Raw genomic sequence first — 24,179 nt, 5'->3', positions numbered from 1 at the left:
TCTAGGAAGGCTCTAAAGAGAGAGCTAAGAAGAGCCAAGCGAGGACATGAGAAGTCTTTGGCAGGTAGGATCAAGGATAACCCTAAAGCTTTCTATAGGTATGTCAGGAATAAAAGAATGACTAAGGTAAGAGTAGGGCCAGTCAAGGACAGTAGTGGGAAGTTGTGCGTAGAGTCCGAGGAGATAGGAGAGGTGCTAAATGAGTATTTTACGTCAGTATTCACACAGGAGAAAGACAATGTTGTCGAGGAGAATACTGAGATACAGGCTACTAGACTAGAAGGGCTTGAGGTTCATAAGGAGGAGGTGTTAGCAATTCTGGAAAGTGTGAAAATAGATAAGTCCCCTGGGCCGGATGGGATTTATCCTAGGATTCTCTGGGAAGCTTGGGAGGAGATTGCTGAGCCTTTGGCTTTGATCTTTAAGTCATCTTTGCCGACAGGAATAGTGCCAGAAGACTGGAGGATAGCAAATGTTGTCCCCTTGTAGAAGAAGGGGAGTAGAGATAACCCCGGTAACTATAGACCAGTGAGCCTTACTTCAGTTGTGGGAAAAGTCTTGGAAAGGTTTATAAGAGATAGGATGTATAATCATCTGGAAAGGAATAATTTGATTAGAGATAGTCAACATGGTTTTGTGAAAGGTAGGTCGTGCCTCACAAACCTCATTGAGTTCTTTGAGAAGGTGACCAAACAGGTGGATGAGGGTAAAGCAGTTGATGTGGTGTATATGGATTTCAGTAAAGCGTTTGATAAGGTTCCCCACGGTAGGCTATTGCAGAAAATACAGAGGCATGGGATTCAGGGTGATTTAGCAGTTTGGATCAGAAATTGGCTAGCTGATAGAAGACAAAGAGTGGTGGTTGATGGGAAATGCTCTGACTGGTGTCCAGTTACTAGTGGTGTACCACAAGGATCTGTTTTGAGGCCGTTGCTGTTTGTCATTTTTATAAATGACCTGGAGGAGGGCGTAGAAGGATGGGTGAGTAAATTTGCAAATGACACTAAAGTCGGTGGAGTTGTGGACAGTGCAGAAGGATGTTACAAGTTACAGAGGGACATAGATAAGCTGCAGAGCTGGGCTGACAGGTGGCAAATGGAGTTTCATGCAGAAAAGTGTGAGGTGATTCATTTTGGAAGGAATAACAGGAAGGCAGAGTACTGGGCTAATGGTAAGATTCTTGGTCGTGTGGACAAGCAGAGAGATCTCGGTGTCCATGTCCATAGATCCCTGAAAGTTGCCACCCAGGTTGAGAGGGTTGTTAAGAAGGCGTACGGTGTGTTAGCTTTTATTGGTAGAGGAATTGAGTTTTGGAGCCATGAGGTCATGTTGCAGTTGTACAAAACTCTGGTGTGGCCGCATTTGGAGTATTGTGTGCAGTTCTGGTCGCCACATTATAGGAAGGGTGTGGAAGCATTGGAAAGGGTACAGAGGAGTTTTACAAGAATGTTGCCTGGTATGGAGGGAAGATCATATGAGGAAAGGCTGAAGGACTTGAGGCTGTTTTCGTTAGAGAGAAGAAGGTTAAGAGGGGACTTAATGAGGCATACAAGATGATCAGAGGATTAGATAGGGTGGACATCGAGAGCCTTTTCAAGCCCCTCCTAAGGCAATGCCTCTCAAGATTTCCCAACCTAATAGGCATGTTTCCTATATTTAAAGGATTGTATCAGCTTCCAGTGTTGAAGGCTGTTCCTAAACAAAGGGACCATCAAAGGCATCTGTGAATGTGTCCCTCTGTTCTGCTTTCCGCTTGCTTGCTCTTAGTGATGCATTATCTTTTAACCTTTAGAAGAATAGGCTCTTGTGTGGCACTTCAGAGTGACACATCGGCTTTTAAACCAAACCGCAAATGTGACAATGTAAGTGCAGCCGGCAGCAAGTCATATAAATGTCTGACATAAAATGCAGAGGCCACTAAGCCAATTAGAAGCTAAACAGGTCCACAAACTACAGACTGAAATTGCTGCTATAAAATATATAGATGGTGCGCCAAATCAGGATTCACAACTTGGGATTACTAAGCTAATGGGAAACAAAGAGGGGGGTGGGGGGTGGGGGGTGGGGGGGGGGGGGGGGGGGGGGCGGAGTGTTACCAAAAGTGGACATGTGTAAGAAAGTTTGACCTTCAGTGCGGCGTTAGTTTTTCTTTGCTCCTTTGTTTTTATATCTGAATTTGTACCAACTACGTTTTTCAATTAACTCAATCTAAACCTACTCTTCAACTCTTATTAGAAAATGAGAGATCCTACACAGGGAGAAAGTGCAAACTCCACATACAGACAGTTACCCAAGGTTGGAACTGAACCTGGGTCCCTGGCACTGAGGCAACAGTTTTAACTACTGTGCCACTGTGCCGTTCCTGCTAAAACACAGGCAGCATAAATGGAGTCAAATGCTAACTGTATGTCGACAGCTACAATGTACTATACCACAGTCAAAGTTATTTTCTCTCCTTGCAAATATAGGCAGTGCATCTTTAGTACATTGAATCATTCTCTCTGATCGGAGGGTTAAAACACACACTGGGCTGCTTAGAACACAGAAGTAGAAAACGTTGACTTACACTTGTTTCTCCAGTGGTGTGTTTGGATTTACTCTCTCTCCTATAATCTCATAGAACTCCAGACCACCATTTTTAATCAGATCTGGGGTCGTCAATTGCCTGCGTCTGTCACATAATGGAGAGGATTGTCTTTTCTCAATTCCATTGAACTGAGCTACAAGGAGACAAGATGATAAAATAACCATACTTTAAAATCCATACTTCAAAAAGCCTTCTCCTTTTCGCTTCGTCTTCTGCTGTGAAGGTTGATGTAACATTTTTATTTAACCTCTCTGCCATTCCCTGGTTTGCCATTATTATTTCCCTAGTGCCATTCTAAGGGTTCACTTTGGGTTCTCTCTTCCTTTCTATATACTAAACAATAGAATAGAATTTACAGTGCAGAAGGAGGCAATTCAGCCCATCGAGTCTGCACCAGCTCTTGGAAAGAGCAGTCAATTTAAGCCCATGCCTCCATCCTATCCCCGTAACCCCACCTAACCTTTTTGGATATTAAGGGCAATTTAGCATGGCCAATCCATATCTCCTGCGCATCTTTGGACTGTGGGAGGAAACTGGAGCACCTCGAGGAAACCCAGAGAGAGAACGTGCAGACTCCACACAGACATTTGACCCAAGCCGGGAATCGAACCTGGGACCCTGGAGTTGTGAAGCAACTATGCTACCGTGCTTCACAAGAAACCCTTCCTAATATAAGTTTTTATATTACTTGCTAGCTTACCCAGAGTTTGTCTTCACCCTTTTTATGGTTTTTAAAACTTTCCAAATTCTCTGGTTTATCACTAATCTTTGCCACATTTTATGTTTTTTCTTTCCGGTTAATACTTTCCTCAACTTCCTTGGTTAACCAGCGTTGATTTATCCCCTTTCCAGATTCCTTCTTCCTCACTGGGATATATTTTCTTTGTGAGTCATGAGCCATTTTCATAAACTTCTGCTTTTGCTGATCAACCATCTTTTCTGCTAAACACCTTTCCTTGTCCACTCCAGCCAATGCTGCCCTCATTCCTTTTGAAATTATTTTATTTAAGTTTAGCACAGTTGTTTCTGACCCAAATTTTCACTTTCAAACTGAATGGCAAATTCTGCCATGTTATGGCCACTATTTCAGAGGAGCTCTTTTACTTGGATTGTTTATTAAACCTGCCTCATTACACATTACCAGACTGAAAATACCCTGATCCCTGGTTGGATCCACAACATATTGTTCCAGGAAATTGCCCTGAATACACTATGATTTCGTTCTCATGGCTAACTCTGCCAATTTGATTTTCCAAATTCATAAGAAGATTAAAGTCACTCATGGTTAATGTACCGTCTTTCTTAAATTCCTTCATTGCCTCCCGATTTATTCTCCATCCTACAGTAGGACTACAGTTTGGGGACCTATAGATTACTCTTTGTTTCCCTTGTTATTTTGTCCCTCCATCCATAATTTCAGATTCAAGATCATTTCTTGCTATTTCTTCTGTCTCGTTCTAACAAGACTAACCGACTGTCTTTTCCTTCCTGCCCGTCCTTCTAAAAAGTCATATTCCAGAATATTTAGTTCCCAGCTTTGATGTCCTTGTAACCAGATCTCTGTAATGGTTATGTGTGACCTGCAGATGTGGTGTTTTTAGACTTCAGAAGGCTTCAAGACGCTATTCGGCAAAATTAAAGCACATGGGATGGAGTAATATTTTGGCATGGATCAAGAATTGGTTGACACATAGGAAGCAAAAAGTGGCAATAAATGGATCTTTTTCTGAGTTGCTGGCAGTGATTAGCAAGGTACCGCAGGGACCAGTGCTTGGGCCGCAGCTGTTCACAATATATATATAAATGACCTGGACGAGGAAGCCAAATGTAACTTTTCCAAGTTTGCTGAGGACATAAAACTGGACGGAATTGTGAGGAGGATGCAAGGAGGCTTCAAGGTTATTTAGACAAGTTGCGTGAGTGGACAAACACATGGCAGATGCAGAACAATGTGGCTAAATGTGAAGTTATACACTTCACTGTGAAAAACAGAAAGGAAGAGTATCATTTTAAGGATGATATATTGGGACATGTGGATGTACAAATGGATCTGGGTGTCTTTATCCATCAGTCAATGAAATTGCAGAGGCAGGTGCAGCAAGCAATTAGGATGGCAAATGGTATTTGCAAGACAATTTGAATTCAGAAGTAGTTGTAGTTATTCAGGGCCTTGATGAGACCACACCTGGAGTATTGTGTGCAGTTATGGTCTTTCTACCCAAGAAAGGATATACTTGCCATAGAGGGAGTGCACCGGAGGTTCACTATCTGATTTTGGAGTTGGCAGTACTGTCCAATGAGGAGAGATTGCTTCACCTGGGTCTGTTGATGGGCAGCATGGTCAGTGCAGGCTTGGAGGGCCAAAGGGCCTATTCCTGTGCTGCACTTTTCTTTGTTCTTTGAATTCACTAGTGTTTAGAAAGGATGAGAGGAGATCTAATCAAAAAGTACAAAAAATTAACAAGGCTGGACAGACAAGATGTGTGGAAGATGTTTCTACTGGTTGTGGAATCTCAAACCAGGGGGCAGTCTCAATAGTGCAGACCATTTAGGACTGAGATGGGAAAACATTTCTTCAAAGGCCTGTGGAATTTTCTTCCACAAAAGGCTGTGGAGGTCAAGTCACTAAATGTATTTAAGAGTTTCTTTTAAAGATTTTAATTGCATCAAGAGGTATGGGGAGAAAGTGATAATATGGCATTGAGATGGATGCTCAGCCATGATCATATTGAATGGCAGAACAGGATCGAAGGGCCAGATAGCCTACTCATGCTCCTAGGTTTTATAAGATCGTATCGATTTATGCCATTAATTCATTTGTTTTGTGCTGAATGATTTGCACAGTTAAGTAAAGAACCAGTAATTTTGCTTTTTTTGAAACCATTTTACCCCCTTTATTCTGATTTTCTGTTTTTTATTATAGAATCATAGAATAGAACAGTACAGCACAGAACAGGCCCTTCGGCCCTCGATGTTGTGCCGAGCAATGATCACCCTACTTAAACCCACGTAACCCGTATACCCGTAACCCAACAATCCCCCCATTAACCTTACACTACGGGCAATTTAGCATAGCCAATCCACCTAACCCGCACATCTTTGGACTGTGGGAGGAAACCGGAGCACCCGGAGGAAACCCACGCACACACGGGAAGGGCGTGCAGACTCCACACAGACAGTGACCCAGCCGGGAATCGAACCTGGGACCCTGGAGCTGTGAAGCATTGATGCTAACCACCATGCTACCGTGAGGCCCGTTAATGTTAGTACACTCTGTCCCTTCCTGTCACACTCTCGGTATCCTCCCTCCTCCCTATATTAAGTTTAAAACTCTCCCTATTTACCAAGATACGCAATTTGCAAGAATTCTGGTCTCAGCATCCCAATGGTGCAGCCCTCATTTCCCCCGTACTAATGTCAGTGTCCCATGAACTGAAACCCACTCCTCCCACACCAGGTTTGGAGCCACGTTTGTATCTCTCACATTTTATGTACTCTATGCCAATTTGCATGCAGCTCAGGTAATAATCTTGAGATTATAGCCTTGGAGGTTCTATTGTTGTAATTTAGTGCCTCATTCCTCAAACTCCCTCTGCAAAATCTCTTCTCATTTTGCCTGCTGGGACAAGTACCTACATGGACCATGTCAATGGGATCCTCCCGTTGTGACCGCAGAGGGAGCAGGTACCTCACAGCAGATCAGTCAAAGTAAGCCAGTGCCCTCCAGGCCTTGGCTCTCCAGATGGCTACCAACAACAAAACAAAGTGGTCAGCTGGCTGCCTTCTCCACTACACTTCATAGAAGTGCAAAATAAAAATTAATAAGGTCTGCATTTACAGGAGGTTGCACAGGTACACAATGATTGTTACACATATCACACTGCTGTAAGCATAATTCTCTTGCACTTTTAATCGTGTTTGATGTGGGTTTTTTTTATTTGTCCGTAAAACCACTTCGCCTTCCATCCCTCCCCCACTATCTTCCGAGTGAAAGCTCTTGCCTGCCAGATTGATGCATGTAGAGTCAGGGCCCTTCTGAACAATGTGCAAGAAGTCTCATGCATATGCTGAACCTTTGCCTTTCTCATCTGTCACAAGGCCCAAATATTGGAAGTTCTACACGCTGGGATTCCCCTTCAGTTGTCCAGTTGTGCTGACATGCATCTCCACACACCCTGATGAAACAATTCTTGAGATCTCTATCATGAAGCTCTGCATAGCTGTGAGCAGCAATGGTGATAGTAACATTTAAAGTAGAGTCTAACACCTCCCCCACCGCACCTGTCCCCACCCACCGAATAATAATTGACCGCCCCCAGGAAACACTTTTGAGCTCCCTATAAAACTTCTGCATCAACATCCGTTCCATCCAGGTAAATGTAGAGATACCGTTACTTCCTGGAAATCCCACCCCATAATGATAGATATGTCCCCCTCATTGCTGAACCGCAAATCCATGTCACATGCTGTAACCCTTCCAACAACCCTCTGCACTCATTCACTCAACATTGCTGCACCCCATCCTCCCGACTCCCACTGTTGTCTTTAACGGTCAACATCACCTCCGACCCTCAGTGAATCTGTACCCTCAGTACGTCACCCCAGGAATCCACAACTAACCCCACTGACCCCTCCCTCTGAACCACTTTACTCTCTGCATCACCCCATGCCTGTCCAGACCTCATGTACCCTATGGTGAAACTAACCACAATGTTTATAAACATCGAGCTATAGCAGTTATTGTACCATATAAAAAGCAGTTAAGTGCTTTCTGCAGAGAAAACAAGGAAGTGAGAGCACTGGTGTTTTCTGGTGGGGGTCTCTGTAATGGAGGAGATTCTAGTGTGGGGTGGGGGCTGGTGGGGTGGGCAAGATTTGCATTGCAAGGGGGGCCTCTGGTGGGCTTTGGGGTAAAGTTCTTTATGCGTTACTCCCTTGTCCCACCACGCCATGCAGGAAATACCGGAACCAATTTCCATCCAGATGAATCCCAGCCCAGAGGACCAGAGAATCATGCAGGCTTGGCGAATCCAGTGCCCAACCCGTTAATAAGATGTAAATGGGTCAATTTTGCCGCATCAGGAACTCTGCTGCTGGCAGAGGCCTGGGGAGAATCCAGTAGATTACTTTAATGCACACAAACCCAAAAAGAAAGGATTACTTTGTGTCGGTCTTCATTGAGGAAGATACAAAAAATCACCCAGAATTAGAGATGCAGGGGACGTGGGAGAATGAGGAATTGAAATAAATTTGTATTGTAAGAAAAGTGTATTGGAGAAAGTAATGGGACTGAATGTCAAAATTCTATAGATTCTGGAATAGTTCCTGCAGATTGGAAGGTAGCAAATGTCACCTCACTATTTAAGGGAGAGAGAAAAGAGTGAGGTCCGACATCAGTAATAGGTAAAATGCTAAATGTTATTCTAAAGGATGTGATAAATAGATCTTCGATAATAATGAGCTGATTTGGAACAGTCAACAGGGATTTATAAATGGGAAATCATGTTTGACGACCCTGTTGGAGCTTTTTGAGCATCTTACTAACATAATTAATCTGAGGGAGCCAGCGGACATAGTGCACTTGGATTTTCAATAGGCTTTTGATAAAGGCCCTACTGGAGGGTTTTTTTAAGCAAAATTAAAGCATATGGGAGAGAGGTAATATATATGGCATGGATCAAGGATTGGTTAACAGTTAGAAAACTAAGTATTCTCGCATTTGCAGTGACTAGTGAGGGACAACAAGAATCAGTATTTGAGCCCCAGGGGTTTAGAATCTATATCTCTGATTTGGATGTGGGGACCAAATGTAATATTTCCAATTTTGTGGATGACAGAAGGATAGGTGGCAATTGTTTGTTGTGGGCAAGATGCAAAGAGGCTTCAATGAAATTTGGACTGATGTGGTTAGTGGGCAACAACATGGCAGATGGACTATAATGTGGGAAAAGTGTGAGGTTATCTACTTTGGTAGAAGGAACAGATGTGCAACATATTTCTTCAATGGTTAAGATTTCGAAAATTTAGATTTACAAAGGCACCAATACTTCACTGAAAGCAGATAGGCAGATGCAGCAAGCAATTAGGAATATTCACTTTTAGTTTAAAAAGGGCATGAGCACATGAGCAGTGAAGTCTTGCTTCAATTATATGGAACCTTGGTTAGACCCACCTGCAGTCGTGCGTGCAGTTTTTGTCTCCTTACCCAAGAATGGACGTTCATAGAATTCCCTCCAGTGTAGAAGGAGGCCATTCAGCCCATCAAGTTTGCACCAACCCTCCAAAAGAGCACCCCACCTGGGCCCACTCCCCCACCCCATCCCCAATGCCCCACCTAACCTGAACATCTTTTGGACACTAAGGGGCAATTTCACATGGCCAATCCACCTAACCTGCCCATCTTTGGACTGTGGGAGAAAACCACACAGAAACGGGCATAATGTGCAAACACAATACAGAGGTCACACAAGGCTAGAATTGAACCCAGGTGGCAGCAGTGCTGTGGCACTATTGCCATAGACAATGAAGATTCACCAGATTGCTCCCAGGATTACGGAACTGCCTTACAAATAGAAATTGGGGAAATTGGGCATGCATTCTCCAGAATTTCGAAGAATGAGAGACGATCTGATTGAAACATACAAAATATCTAAAAGGTCAGACAGCCAAGATGTTTCCCCTGGTTGGGTTACTAAAACCAAGGGACACAATCTCAAAATAAGGGGAAAGCCTCTTTGGACAGAGATGAGGAGAAATAGATTTCCTCACAGGGTGTTAATCTTTGGAATTATTTATTGAGTATGTTTAAAGCAGAAATTGGCAGATTTCTAAATATCAATGAGACAAAGGGGTATGGGAATGGTAAGAGACATGTTGATGAACACATCAATAGGGTCGGAATAGAGGGATATGGACCCCAGAAGTGCAAAAGGGTTTAGTTTAGACAGGCACAGGCTTGGAGGGCCGGATTGCCTATTCCTGTGCTGTACTGTTCTTCGCTCTTTGTTCTCAATAGACTGCTCCTGTTACATAATCTCCTACTATTGATTAATGTTCCTTGTTGGTGATTATTCACATTGTAAGTAGTTTTACAACACCAGGTTAAAGTCCAACAGGTTTGTTTCAAACACTAGCTTTCAGAGCACTGCTCCTTCGTCAGGTGAATGAAGAGGTATGTTCCAGAAACATACATATATATATATATATATATATATATAGATAAAGTCAAAGATGCAAGACAATGCTTTGAATGCGAGCATTTGCATGGTTGCAAGGTTAAAGAGGTGTGAATTGTCTCAAGCCAGGACAGTTAGTAGGAGTTCTATGATTCTATGATTTTGCAAGGCCAGTCCAGCTGGTGGGGGATGAATGTAATGCAACATGAATCCAAGGTCCCGGTTGAGGCCATACTCATGTGTGCGGAACTTGGCTATAAGTTTCTGCTTGGCGATTTTACCTTGTTGCATGTCCTGAAGGCCTCCTTAGAGAACGGTCACATGGAGAACGCTTGCCCAGAGATCAGAGGCTGAATGCCCTTGACTGCTGAAGTGTTCATTAGGGAACATTCCTGCCTGGTTATTGATGTGCGATGTCCGTTCATCCGTTGTCACAGCGTCTGCATGCTCTCGCCAATGTACCACGTTTCGGGGCATCCTTTCCTGCAGCGTACGAGGTAGACAACATTGGCTGAGTCGCACGAGTATGTACCGCGTACCTGGTGGGTGGTCCACCAGGAGAGCAACATGAGGACACGAGAGTAACAGACATCTACAGGCGCTGAAAGATGCCCTCATACGAAGGGGATATGGCGCTCGACTCATCGAGCGACAGTTCCAATGCGCCACAGCAAAAAACTGCACCGACCTCCTCAGAAGACAAACACGAGACACAACCGACAGAGTACCCATCATCGTCCAGGACTTCCACAGAGCGGAGAAACTACGCCATCTTCTTCGCAGCCTTCAACACGTCATCGATGAAGATGAACATCTTGCCAAGGTCATCCCCACACCCCTACTACTTCAAACAACCGCGCAACCTCAAACAAACCATTGTTTGCAGCAAACTACCCAGCCTTCAGAACAGCGATCACGACACCACGCAACCCTACCATGGCAATTTCTGCAAGACGTGCCAGATCATCGACACGGGTACCACCATTACACGCGAGAACACCACCCACCAGGTACGCGGTACATACACGTGCGACTCGGCCAGCGTTGTCTACCTCATAAGGTGCAGGAAAGGATATTCCGAAGCCGAATCCCGAGGCCGAATGGCCTCCTTCTGCACTGTAAATTCTATGAAGCGTGGTACATTGGCGAGACTAATCAGACAATGGATGAACGGACATCGCGCGACAATCGCTAGGCAGGAATGTTCCCTTCCAGTCGGGGAACACTTCAGCAGTCAAGGGCATTCAGCCACTGATCTCCGGGTAAGCGTTCTCTAAGGCGGCCTTCAGGACGTCCAACAATGCAAAATCCGCCACGCAGAAACTTATAGCCAAGTTCCGGACACGCGAGTACAGCCTCAACCGGGACCTTGGATTCATGTCGCATTACATTCATCCCCCACCATCTGGCCTGAGTTTTCAAAATCCTACCAACTGTCCTGGCTAGAGACAATTCACACCTCTTTAACCTGGGGTTACCCCTATCTCTGGATCTGTAAAGACTTAATTGCCTGCAAATGCTCGCATTCAAAGCATTGTCTTGCATCTTTGACTTTGTCTATATGTTTCTGGAACATACCTCTTCATTCACCTGAGGAAGGAGCAGTGCTCCGAAAGCTAGTGTTTGAAACAAACTTGTTGGACTGTAACCTGGTGTTGTGAAACTTCTTACTGTACTCATCACAGTCCAACGCCAACATCTCTTCATTACTATTCACATTAGCAGCAGAACATTGCCAAATAATCCTTATATATCCGCACAGATACACATGCACACTCATAGCGGGGCATGGTAGCCCAGTGGTTAGCACAGTTGCTTCACAGCTCCAGGGTCCCAGGTTCGATTCCCAGCGTGGGTCACTGTCTGTGTGGGGTTTGCACTTTCTACCCATGTCTGCGTGGGCTTCTTCCGGGTGCTCCGGATTCCTTCCACAGTCCAAAGATGTGCAGGCAAGATGGATTGGCCTGCTAAATTGCCCTTAGTGTCCAAAAAGGTTGAATGGGGTTACTGGGTTACGGGCATAGGGTGTGGGTTGTGCTCTTAGGTCGGGTGCTCTTTCCAAGGGTCGGTGCAGGCTCGATGGGCCGAACGTCCTTCTTCTGCACTGTAAATTCTATGACCTCTATAACTGAAGAATGAATTAGTCCCCAGTTTAAATTACATAGAACACTGGAAGGTTGTTTTAATTCATGGTGAAAATACCTGGACAATATTCTAATGGAGTACACAAGAAAAAAATATTTATGATCCTTCATTCTTGGTGGCTCTGATGATGACAAGATTGGATGCTCCTTAATCTAATATAACCTTGATCTAAAATGTTGGCAAACTATGGTGCCAGATCTCCCCTATGGAGAAAGAGGCAGAGGTAACATTTCAAATCCACTGTGACTCTTCTTCAGAACCAACATAAACCTTATGGTATTTTCAAATTTAACCCAACTGCATTGACACAATAGTCCCCAAAACTGGTTCACTCCTTGGCAGGAGAAGCGAGGGAGAAAAAGCGATCACTTGCCCCCAGCTGATTGGCATATCTTAAATTCAACCAGAACAGGTACCTGAAAGGGTTGGGACTATAACTTTATTCCACTCCCATGGCTGGTCATATTCCTGTGCAGGCCTTGTGTCGTCTTGTGGCAACTTGCTTTCACTTGGGTAACCAGCATTTCTCTCTGTTTCTGAGGCTACCAAATTTCCTTCGTGTTCATACGGTGTGTCATATAGCTGAATTACTTTCTTCTGGCTGTCTTGCTTGTGAATCTCTGGCAATCAGAAAGGAATCTTATGAGCGCAAAAGAAGACAAGCAGCCAGAGAAAAAAATAAATTTCTGCCAAGCATACTGTTCGAAGCTCGTGTGATTTAATGCAAATAGCTACAAATTCAGGCTAGAAAAATGGAAATAAAACCACAAACAGAAAATAAATTGGTCTATCTTTTTCCGATTTGATTATTTCCTCTTTCTCTTTTAATATTAAAGCCAGTGATGCCTGTTGAGAGGTACACCTGACCCAAATAGAGATTCTGAGGTGTTAATTGTGTGGGATAATTGAAATCATTCAACATTAGGGTTGATGCTGAAATGAACATTAATAGCTTTAAAGTAGGTGAATGTAGTTATAAGCTTTCAATGTAGGCTTGAGTAGTTGTTAGAGCTCTTTCCCAACATGATGGGAAATAAAGCCAACACATGGGCATGATAGTGTGAGGAACTGACAAGCACAACACTTAATGGCCTTTCGGCAATGGGTAAGTAAAAGTGCAATAAACACAGATTGGAAGGATTTAACCGCAGCCTTGAGCCATCAAGCCAGTGAGATAACAGCGAACATCTGCAACTTGTATGGGCTGCTCATTTCGTGAAATATCATAACCAAAAGATATAAATATCTTTGAACCAGAGAGGCATGTTGAAGAACAAGCTCGGTCTCCCTAGTATGCTCGAATTAAAAGTCTTTGTTGCTGCAACTTACAGACCTGAATGGTTTTAATCTCTGACCACAATAGGTTGTTCAGTCTCATAAGGTATCACAACCAACCTTAATTCTGTCTTTTTGAGCATTGATGCAAGTGCACTTTCGAATAGAATGAAAAAGTAGTGTGCAACTGTAGATAATTTTCCTGTTTTACATCCTGCGCACATTTGAGGCCAACTGTAATCCACTTTTTGTTGCCCTAAATCGGCACATCAGCTAAATCAGCAAAGGTCTGAACACCACACAGTACATAAATACAGAAAGGAACAATGTCTCGTTAATGCAGGATGGATTCATTGAAACGTAGAATCTTGCACTCTTGATGAATGTCACATATTTGATTGAATGTGTGCAGATGACATCATAAACTAACTCAACAGATAGCAATGAGGAAAGTCAAGGGGATACAGCAGGTTATACATCGGTTGGAGAATTGGGCGGAGAGATGGCAGATGGAATTTAATCCAGACAAACGAGAGGTAATGTATTTTGGAAGGTCTAATATACGAGGGAAATATACAGTAAATGGCAAGAATACTGACAGGCAGAGGGATCTGGGTGTACAGGTCCACAGGTCACTGCAAGTGGCAACGCAGGTGGAGAAGGTAGTCAAGAGGTAGAAGGTATCATAGGATTTACAGTGCAGAAGGAGGCCATACGGCACATCGAGTCTGCACCAGCCCTTGGAAAGAGCACCCTACCCAAGGTCAACACCTCCACCCTATCCCCATAACCCACCCAACACTAAGGGCAATTCTGGACACGAAGGGCAATTTATCATGGCCAATCCACCTAACCTGCACATCTTTGGACTGTGGGAGGAAACCGGGGCACCCGGAGGAAACCCACGCACACACGGGTAGGATGTGCAGTGACCCAAGCTGGAATTGAACCTGGGACCCTGGAGCTGTGAAGCAATTATGCTATCCACAATGCTACCGTGCTGCCCCTTGATTTCATCGGCCAGAGTATTGAGTATAAAAATTGGCAAGTCATGCTTCAGATATCGAGAATCTTAGTTGGGCCACACTTGGAATATAGTGTTTAATTCTGGTCGCCACACGACCAGAAGGATGTGGAGAGGGTACAGAAGAGGTTTACCAGGATGTTGCCTGGTTTGTAGGGCATTAGCTATGGGGAGAGGTTGGATAAACTCAGTTTGGTCGCACTGGAACAACAGAGGTTGAGGGGTGACCTGAGAAAGAAGTGTACACAATTTTGAGTGGCATGAAAAGAGTGGACAGTCAGAAGCTTTTTCCCCAGAGTGGAAGAGTCAATTACGAGGGGACAGATGTTGAAGGTGCAAGGGGCAATGTTTAGAAGAGATGTGCGAGGGAAGTTTTTTGTTTTTACACAGAGGGTAGTGGGTGACTGGAACACGTGCCAGAGAAGTTGGTGGAAGCAAGTATGATAGTGGCGTTTAAGGGCATCTTGACAAATACATGAATAGGATAGGAATTGTGGGATACGGACCCTGGCATTGTAGAAGGTTTTAGCCAAGACAGGCAGCATGGTCAGCGCTGGCTTGGAGAGTCAAAGTGCCTGTTCCTGTGTTGTACTTTTCTTGGTTCTTTATTCTTTGAAAGACAGTCAAGTAATCTTTTTAAAAAGAGATTGTTAAAGGTATATCAAAAAGGTACAGAAACAAAAACAATCAGAGCAATAATAAACAAACTGTGACAGGCAGTGATTGACACACAGGATGACCAGTGAACACACAGAACACAGCAGCCAATCACCAGACAGGACACGACCACTATAAAGCCAGAGGGCACTAGTTTTCCAGCTCTGTCGGGATCCTGCCTCTGAGACAGTCAGAGCTTGTGAGCAGCAACTCGAACAAACACCATGTGGTAGTAAGATAGTCTGGTCAGGTTAGCCTCGGGACTCCAGTCAAGTCAGCATAGTGTTAACCCACAGTTAAAGCATGTATGGATAGTTAAGTGTTCAATAAAATCGAGTTGCATTTCTTCAAGTGCTGGAAGCCTGTCTCTCTCACCACCACAGTAAAAGCAGCCCTCGCAGACCCAGCTTACCCAACACATCAAGTAACATTGTCATATGAGAGTACCTTTAAGACATGTTTTTTTATAAATGGGTGTGTATATAAATATCTGTAGTGAGAGTACCTTTAATAAATGGGTGTTTATTACTGCAGTGATGTCAGAGAGTGGGTGGAGCTGGGCTGTCAGCTTTTTACTTTCGCTTTAGGCTTTTTGCTGCAGGGTGGGTTTGCATTCATTTTAATTTTGGAGAAGCTGCAATCGCAGCAGGATGCGTGTGAATCTCTGCAAGCTTATGAATGTCCATTTGCTGATTTCAACGTGGTAACTGCTCTCGTCGTCAATTTAAACCTGAGGTGCTTCTGTTTAAAGGTTCTATTTAAAGGTCTTATGGATGTTAAAAGGAAAGCTCAAGGATTAGTTAGTGTTGTATTCTTAGGGGGTTGTATTTGAATTGATGTTTGCTAAGATGTTCACTGTATGTTTTAAAAAGGTTAACTTGTGATCACAGAATAAACATTGTTTCGCTTTAAAAAAAAATACTTTTCCACTTCTGCTGTACCACACCTGTAGAGTGGGCTGTGTGCTCCCCATACCACAATCTACTAAAAGTTGTGGGTCAGGTGAACTCCATGCTAGTGTAGCCACCTGGGGTGGCCACGTCCCAATTCAAAATGGACACTCGCAAGGAATGCAGGGAAAAATGGACAACACCAGAGAAAACAAGCAGGTGCAAGGTTTCCTGTGTTTAAGATTTGCAGAACCCAGACAGAACTGAAACCAATAGCCATTAACATATTAATGAGCTATCTCCAGGGACAAAAAGAAACATTGAAACAATCGAGACCAGGACAGACTCCCCGGTGCCAGTGGGAGCTAAAACAAAGGCAGGCCAACGGCCACATAGGGCCCACCCAACGATCAGGGAACAACTCCGGTATTGGAGAAAATAGGAACGATTGCGACATGGTCCAATTAATTGGGACCAAGTCCGGGGTCCGCCCAAAAAGGCGCAAAACCCCCAGGGACTATAAGATAGCGTTCCCAAGTTCAGTTCGCTCTCTTGGCCTTGGCTCTCAGCGAGGAGAGACCTGCCTAACAGCTGCATCAACCAAGTAAGTCTAAGGTCAACGCACGCTACAAGATAGATGCTCCTAGCTACTATTCCGTACCAGTTCGAAGCCAGCAGTATCAGAACCGGACAACGGCCATTGTTCCTCTGAGCTGGTGGGCCACTCGAAGCTAAGTATAGGCTTTAGTAATAGTTGTAGTTTAGCGAGTAGAGTTTATGCATGAGTAATAATTGACTGTGTGTGTGTAAATAAATGTGTATTGATTTCAAACTTACTAACTGGTGTATTGAGTTATTGATCAGTACTTGGCTTTGAACCCTGTGGTATCAGAAATATACCTGGCGACTATAGAGCAAAGGTAATTAAAACAGAGCAAATTAAGGGAAAGCATAATGAGCAACAGTACACTTTGGGCTTCTCCAAACCGTGGCCCATAACAAATTGGGAGCTCGAGGGACATTGGTTTAGTGAACTTAAAGACAGTGAGGGGTGAGCATATTGTGGTTGCTTTTCAGGTGTGGTATTCTCGTTAAAGTATGTTGTGGAGAATGGCTCTTTCAGAGACTGTGCAGTTTTTGGGGGTGGAGACGGTCACACGCAGTACCTTACGAACAGAGACTAAAAGCAGACGGTTAGATTTGGCAAGAACATTGCAGTTAACATTACCTGACAAAATGCAAAAAGATGAGGTAGTTATGGTGGTAGCTAAGCATTTAAAGTTGCCTGAGATACAGTTTGACTCATTGGAAATGGGAAAAATTCAGTTACAAATTAAACTAATAGAACATGAGAAAGAATTAAAGCAGCTTGAATACGAAAGAGAGGGAGCGGTAAAAGAAAAAGAAAGAGATAGAGAAAAAGAGAGAGTGGAAAAAGAAAAGAGAAGAAAGGAGAAAAGAAAGAATAGCCCTAGCAGAACAAAAAGAAAGAGAAAGGGAGATACAGGTCAAGGAAAAAGATAAAGAGAGAGAGTTTGAACTTTAGTAAATGGCCATGGAACATGACAGTCAGTTAAAATTGGCAGACGTAAAGGGAAACGTACAGTTGGATGATAGTGAGAAAGAGCATCAAAGTCAAAGGCTTGGTGGGGATCTATTTAAATATGCCCAAGCTTTGCCAACATTTGACGAGAAGGTAGAAGCATTTTTCACTTCATTTGAGAAGGTAGACAAACAAATGAAATTTCCACAGGACATGTGGGTTTTACTGATTCAAACAAAGCTTATAGGTAGGGCTAGTGAAGTGTTTGCATCACAACCGGAGGAGGTATCTGGGACATATATGAGGAGGTGAAAAAATCCATCTTAGGTGCATATCAACTAGTGCCTAAAGCTTACGGACAAAAGGTTTCGAAATATAAGGAAAGAATTTGGTCAAACACACATGGAGTTTGAAAGGCTCAAACAGAATAATTTTGATCGGTGAATAAGGGCTTTGAAAATAGACTAAAAGTATGAAGCTCTCAGAGAAATTATACCTTTGGATGAGTTTAAAAATTCAATTCCTGATGTAGTGAGAACACATGTGGAAGAGCAGAGGGTTAAAACTGCGAGATTAGCAGCAGAAATGGCAGATGATTATGAATTACTTTGTCAATCAAAGCTTGGTTTCCGACATCAGTTTCAGCCCATGAGGGGCAGAAACTGGGGATAAGTGGTAAAGGTAAAGGTGATCTGATTGGACATAATAAGGAGAGTGTACCTCAGCCTAAAAAAGAAATCCAGGACGGTGGAAAATAAATGAAAAATTTCAAATGTTTTCACTGTAATAAAACTAGGCAGCACGGTAGCATGGTGGTTAGCATGAATGCTTCACAGCTCCAGGGTCCCAGGTTCGATTCCCGGCTGTGTCACTGTCTGCGCGGAGTCTGCACGTCCTCCCCGTGTGTGCGTGGGTTTCCTCCGGGTGCTCCGGTTTCCTCCCACAGTCCAAAGATGTGCGGGTTAGGTGGATTGGCCATGCTAAATTGCCCGTAGTGTCCTAAAAAGTAAGGTTAAGGGGGGGGGGGGGGTTGTTGGGTTCCGGGTATAGGGTGGATACGTGGGTTTGAGTAGGGTGATCATTGCTCGGCACAACATCGAGGGCCGAAGGGCCTGTTCTGTGCTGTACTGTTCTATGTTCTATGTTCTAGGCCATGTAAAATCAGTGTTGGTGGTTGAAGAAAAGCATTGGGAAGGCTGATGTGGTAAAGCAGGATAAGACAGTGGGGTTTGTTAAAGTGGTAAAGGAAAGCCCAAGTGAAGAGAAGGAGGTGCAAAAGATTGTACAACCTAATCAAGAGGTGATTGATAAGGTGACAGATCTCTTTAACGAATTTACTTGTGTGGGTAAAGTTTACTCATGTGTATCAGGAGGAGCAGGTAAAGAAGTCACAATTTTAAGAGATATGGGAGCTAGTCAATCTTTAATGGTAAGAGATGAGGAGTTATGTAGTTTGGGAAGAATGTTGCCAGAAAAGGTGGTAATATGTGGAATTCAGGGTGAGAGGAGTAGTGTTCCATTATGTCAGGTAAGGTTGAAAAGTCCAGTGAAGAGTGGTGAAGTGGTAGTAGGAGTAATAGAGAAACTATCTTGTCCAGGAATACAGTTTATCTTGGGTAATGATATATAGCTGGATCACAGGTGGGGGTGAATCACAGGTGGGGGTGATGCCTACTGTGATTGGTAAGCCAGTGGAAAATCAGACAACTGAAGCGTTGAAAGACGCCTATCCTGGGATTTTTCCAGATTATGTAGTAACAAGGTCACAAAGTCACAGGTCAAGACAAGAAGAGAAATCAAAGAGTGAAGATGAAGTTGAAGTGCAATTATCAGAAACGATTTTTCATCAGATAGTTGAAAAAGAACAAGAACAGTTGGAGGATGAGGCGGACATTTTTAGTTCACGAAAATTGACGAAGTTCCAACAGAAAGATGGAGAAATAAACCGGATGTATCAGAAAGCATTCACGGAAGAGGAATCTGAGTGTATACCAGAGTGCTTTTACCGTAAAAGTGATATCTTGATGAGATAATTGAGACCTTTACATATGCAGGCGGATGAAAAGTGGGCAGAAGTTCATCAAGTAGTATTGCCGGTAGGGTATAGAAAGGAGGTGTTGCAAGTTGCACATGAGGTACCAGTGGGAGATCGTATGGGAATAAGGAAAACGCAAGCTAAAATACAAAAACATTTTTATTGGCCTGGACTACATAAAAATGTAGTTAAATTTTGTCAATCATGTCACACATGTCAAGTGAGAGGGAAACCTCAAGCAGTGATAAAACCAGCGCCCTTAATACCCATTCCAGCATTTGAGGAACCTTTTACAAGGGTCCTAATTGATTGCATAGGACCGCTTCCTAAAATGAAAAGTGGGAATCAATATCTTTTGACGATAATGGATGTGTCTACTAGGTTTCCAGAGGCCATTCTAGTGCGTAATATTACAGCTAAAAAGATTATGGAGGAGTTACTTCAATTCTTTACTAGATATGGACTACCCACAGAAATACAAGTGGATCAAGGGTCAAATTTTACCTCAAGGTTATTCAAAGAAGTTATGAATAGTTTAGGAAAAAAATAATTTAAATCAACTGCATAGCATCCAGAATCACAGGGAGTGTTAAAAAGATGGCGTCAGACATTAAAGACAATGTTGAGGGCTTATTGTCACGATTATCCAGAGGATTGGGATAAAGGAATTCCATTCGTACTGTTTGCAATTAGGGATCACCTAATGAGTCAACCAAATTCAGTCCTTTTGAACTAATTTTTGGTCAGGAGGTAAGAGGACCACATAAATTGACTAAGGAAAAACTGGTGGGTGAGAAAACGGAAATTACATTATTGGATGACTTGTCCAATTTTAGGGAACGATTAAATAGAGCAGGTGAATTGGCTGGACAATATTTAAAAGTTGCACAAAATGTGATGAAACGGGTAGCCAACAGGAAATCCAAAGTTTGTAGTTTTGCCTGTGGACATAAAGTTTGAGTATTGTTACCAGTGGTAGGTGAACCTTTGAAAGCAAGGTAGTGAACCTTATTAGATTGAAAGGAAATCAAGTGAGGTGAATTACGTGGTTAAAAACACCAGACAGAAGGAAGACTCACCGAGTGTGTCATGTGAATATGCTTAAAAGGTACTTTGAAAGGGAAGGAGAGAAATAGGAGGTTTTAATGATTCCAACTCAAAGTAACGAACCAAATCCAGATGACTGTGAATTTGACATACCTCAAATTAAATTGGAAAATGAGGATGCTCTTAAAAATTGGGATAAATTGTTAAGTTACCTTCCAGAGGAAAAACAAACTGACCTGAAAGAGTTATTGATATCATATGGGCAAGTCTGTGGAGATAAATTGGGAAGTACCGAAATGGCTATACATGATGTAGATGTGGGAAATGCTGTTCCAATCAAACAACGTTCCCATAGACTTAACCCTTTAAAATTGGCACAAGTTAACAAAGAGATTGATTGCTTAACAATGGCATAATTGAAGTGGGTTGCAACCAATGGAGCTCACCCATAGTGATGGTACCGAAACCAGACGGTACCCAACATTGTGTGTGGACTATAGAAAGGTTAATGCAGTTACAAGAACGGATTGCATTGAGAAAGTGGGACAATCAGCTTTAATTTCTAAACTTAAAGGTTACTGGCAGGTACCTTTCTCCAAAAGGACCAAGGAGATTTCAGCTTTTGTGACTCCAGATGGTATATACCAATTCAAAGTTATGCCATTTGGTATGAAAACGCCCCAGCCACATTTCAACGGTTAACTAACAAAGTCGTTTCAGGATTACCCAATTGTGCGGTATACATCGACGATCTGGTAATTTTCAGCCAGACATGGAAAGAACATTGAAACATCTGATGGAGTTATTCGATCGACTTCAGAAGGTGGGTTTGGTGGTAAACCTCGCCAAAAGTGAATTTGGAAAAGCCCAAGTCATTTTCCTTGAGGAGTTTCCGACACCCTCAAGGTGAAGGGAACTCATTTGTTTTCTTGGCACGAGTGGATTTGATTGAACCTCAGTGAAAATTCTTTGTAGCGCGATTGCTCCACTGATGGACTTGCTGAAGAAATGACAAAAGTTTCAGTGGACAGCAGAGTTTCCACAGGCATTTTCTGCCTGAAAGCTGTGATAACCAATGCTCCTGTGTTGGAGAATTACAAGGGACTCTGTGATCAGATTGAACTAAAGTATCTGACTTTCAAAGAGAAATGCCAAGGCGTAGAGAAATGGACGGATCATGCAAAGACCTTCTAGCTCAAAGAGACTGTCAATCGAGAAGGATTCCAGTTGGAGGAAGAAGAACAAAAATGGAATATATTATTATACCTGTTTGCGTGTGGTTTTTTTTAAAATGAAAAAGTATATTTACTGTGTGTATTTCTTAAAGTGAAAAGATGGAAAATGAAGCCACCTTGAAGTTGACGGGTTTTTTTTCTTGGGGGGAGGTGCCATGTAAAAGTACCTTTAAGAAATGGGTGTGTATATAAATATCTGTAGTGAGAGTACCTTTAATAAATGGGTGTTTATTACTGCAGTGATGTCAGAGAGTGGGTGGAGCTGGGCTGTCAGCTTTTTACTTTCGCTTTAGGCTTTTTGCTGCAGGGTGGGTTTGGTTTCATTTTAGTTTTGGAGAAGCTGCAATCACAGCAGGATGTGTGAATCTCTGCAAGCTTATGAATGTCCATTTGCTGATTTCAATATGATAACTGCTCTCATAGTGAATTTAAACCTGAGGTGCTTCTCTTTAAAGGTTTTGTTTTAAGTCTTATGGATGTTAAAAGTAAAGCTCAAGGATTATTTTGTGTTGTTTTCTTTGGGGGTTGCATTTGAATTGATGGTTGCTGAGATGTTCACTGTATGTTTTAAAAAGGTTAACTTGAGTTCATAGAATAAATATTGTTTTGCTTTAAAAAATACTTTTCCATTTCTGCTGTACCACACCTGTAGAGTGGGCCGTGTGCTCCCCATACCACAATCTATTAAAATTGTGGGTCAGGTGAACTCCATGATAGGGGAGTTAGGGGCAGCACGGTAGCATTGTGGATAGCACAATTGCTTCACAGCTCCAGGGTCCAAGGTTCGAATCCGGCTTGGGTTACTGTCTGTGCGGAGTCTGCACTTCCTCCCCGTGTGTGCGTGGGTTTCCTCCGGGTGCTCCGGTTTCTTCCCACAATCCAAAGATGTGCAGGTGAGGTGGATTGGCCATGCTAAATTGCCCTTAGTGTCCAAAACTGCCCTTAGTGTTGGGTGGGGTTACTGGGTTATGGGGATAGAGTGGAGGTGTTGACCTTGGGTAGGGTGCTCTTTCCAGGAGCCTGTGCAGACTCGATGGGCCAAATGGCCTCCTTCTGCACTGTAAATTCTATGATACTCTTTGGGGTTCTCTAAACCCTGGCCCATAACAACATATATAACACTATAATAATGTAACATGATAGTAACCAACCATATCTCCTGTCCCACACCGCCACTTACTCCCCCAGTGAGTTTTTGAATCAAAATAACCCTCCACTTCCTCAAATTAAATATCTCACAACCAACCACGCCCGCCTTCTCCTCCACCCCCACTGACGTTTTAGTACTTCTTGAAAAATTCGATGAACACCTTCCACCTCATGGAGAACCCCTCAACCCTAATGGCAAACTTAATCTTTTCCAAGTGAAGGAATTCAGCAAGTGTGTTGATCTTCCTGAGGGGTTTCCAGGATGGCCAGTCAGTGAGTAAACATTGTATCACTTGCTGAAGTGTCGCATCTCGTAGGGTTTCTGCCTGGATTGTCTGAAGTTTAGCATCTGTGGCAGGTAACAATGCTTAGACTTAGACTTAGAACAGTACAGCACAGAACAGGCCCTTCGGCCCTCGATGTTGTGCCGAGCAATGATCACCCTACTTAAACCCACGTAACCCGTAACCCAACAATCCCCCCATTAACCTTACACTACGGGCAATTTAGCATGGCCAATCCACCTAACCCGCACATCTTTGGACTGTGTGACAGGCAGAGGGACTACAGGCCACTGAAAGTGGCAAAGTAGGTGGAGAAGGTGACTTACATGCTTGCCTTCATCGGCCGGGGGAGTATAAAAATTGGTGAGTCATGCCGCAGCTGCAGAGGACCTTACTTCGGCCACATTTGGAATAGAGTGTTCAATTCTGGTTGCCACATTACCAGAAAAATGTAGAGGCTTTGGAGAGGATACAGGATGTTGCCTGCTTTGGAGGGCATTAGCTACAAGGAGAGGTTGGATAAATGGGTTTGTTGGAACTAGGGGAGGTTGCAGGGAGACTTGATAGGAGTCTACAAAATGATTAAGGACATGGACAGAGTGGATAGTCAGAAGCTTTTTCCCAGGGTGTCAATTACTGGGGGACATAGGTTTAAGGTGCGAGGGGCAAAGTTTAGAGGAGATGCGAGAGGGGAGTTTGCTTTTGTTTTTTTTTGTTTTTTTAACAGAGGGTAGTGGGTGCCTGGAACACGCTGCCGGAGGCGGTGGCAGCAAGTACAATAATGACATTCAAGGGGTGTCTTGACAAATGCATGAATTGGATGAGAATAGAAGGACCCATAAAGTATAGAAGGTTTTAGGTGAGGCGCAGGCTTGGAAGGCCAAAGGGCCTGTTCCTGTGCTGTACTTTCCTTTGTTCCATGTTCAGACCTGAAGAAGAGTCACATTGTACTGGAAACGTTAACTTTGTTTCACTTTCCACAAATCCCTTGGTTTCTGTGGAAACCATTTTGATTGCTGTAAAAAGCCGTTTGGCTCACTGTTGTCCTTGAGGGAAAGAAATCTTAAGTTACAATTCCAGTTGATGGAATCCTGGCACTCTTTTCCCTTGGCTTCTGTGGCTATGACTCATCT

At 43.3% G+C, this 24,179-nt stretch overlaps 1 protein-coding gene across 6 annotated transcripts in view; it reads right to left on the bottom strand.

Annotated features, from left to right (window-relative positions):
- Nucleotides 1-24,179, bottom strand: part of LOC119970175 (SH2 domain-containing adapter protein B-like) — a 117,054-nt gene that overhangs the window by 63,497 nt on the left and 29,378 nt on the right. For 5 of the 6 annotated variants that reach the window (XM_038804364.1, XM_038804361.1, XM_038804362.1 and 2 more), the window contains exons 3-4: nucleotides 12,324-12,527; nucleotides 2,567-2,720 (exon numbers count right to left, since the gene is read on the bottom strand). In XM_038804364.1, the coding sequence (XP_038660292.1) occupies nucleotides 2,567-2,720; nucleotides 12,324-12,527 (358 nt within the window). The remainder of the gene's footprint in view (nucleotides 1-2,566; nucleotides 2,721-12,323; nucleotides 12,528-24,179) is intronic. The other variant, XM_038804366.1, reaches the window with a different exon arrangement.

The sequence above is a fragment of the Scyliorhinus canicula genome, chromosome 8 (genome assembly GCF_902713615.1).
Source record: "Scyliorhinus canicula chromosome 8, sScyCan1.1, whole genome shotgun sequence".
Lineage (NCBI taxonomy): Eukaryota > Metazoa > Chordata > Chondrichthyes > Carcharhiniformes > Scyliorhinidae > Scyliorhinus > Scyliorhinus canicula.
This window is presented reverse-complemented; position numbering and strand designations above follow the sequence as displayed.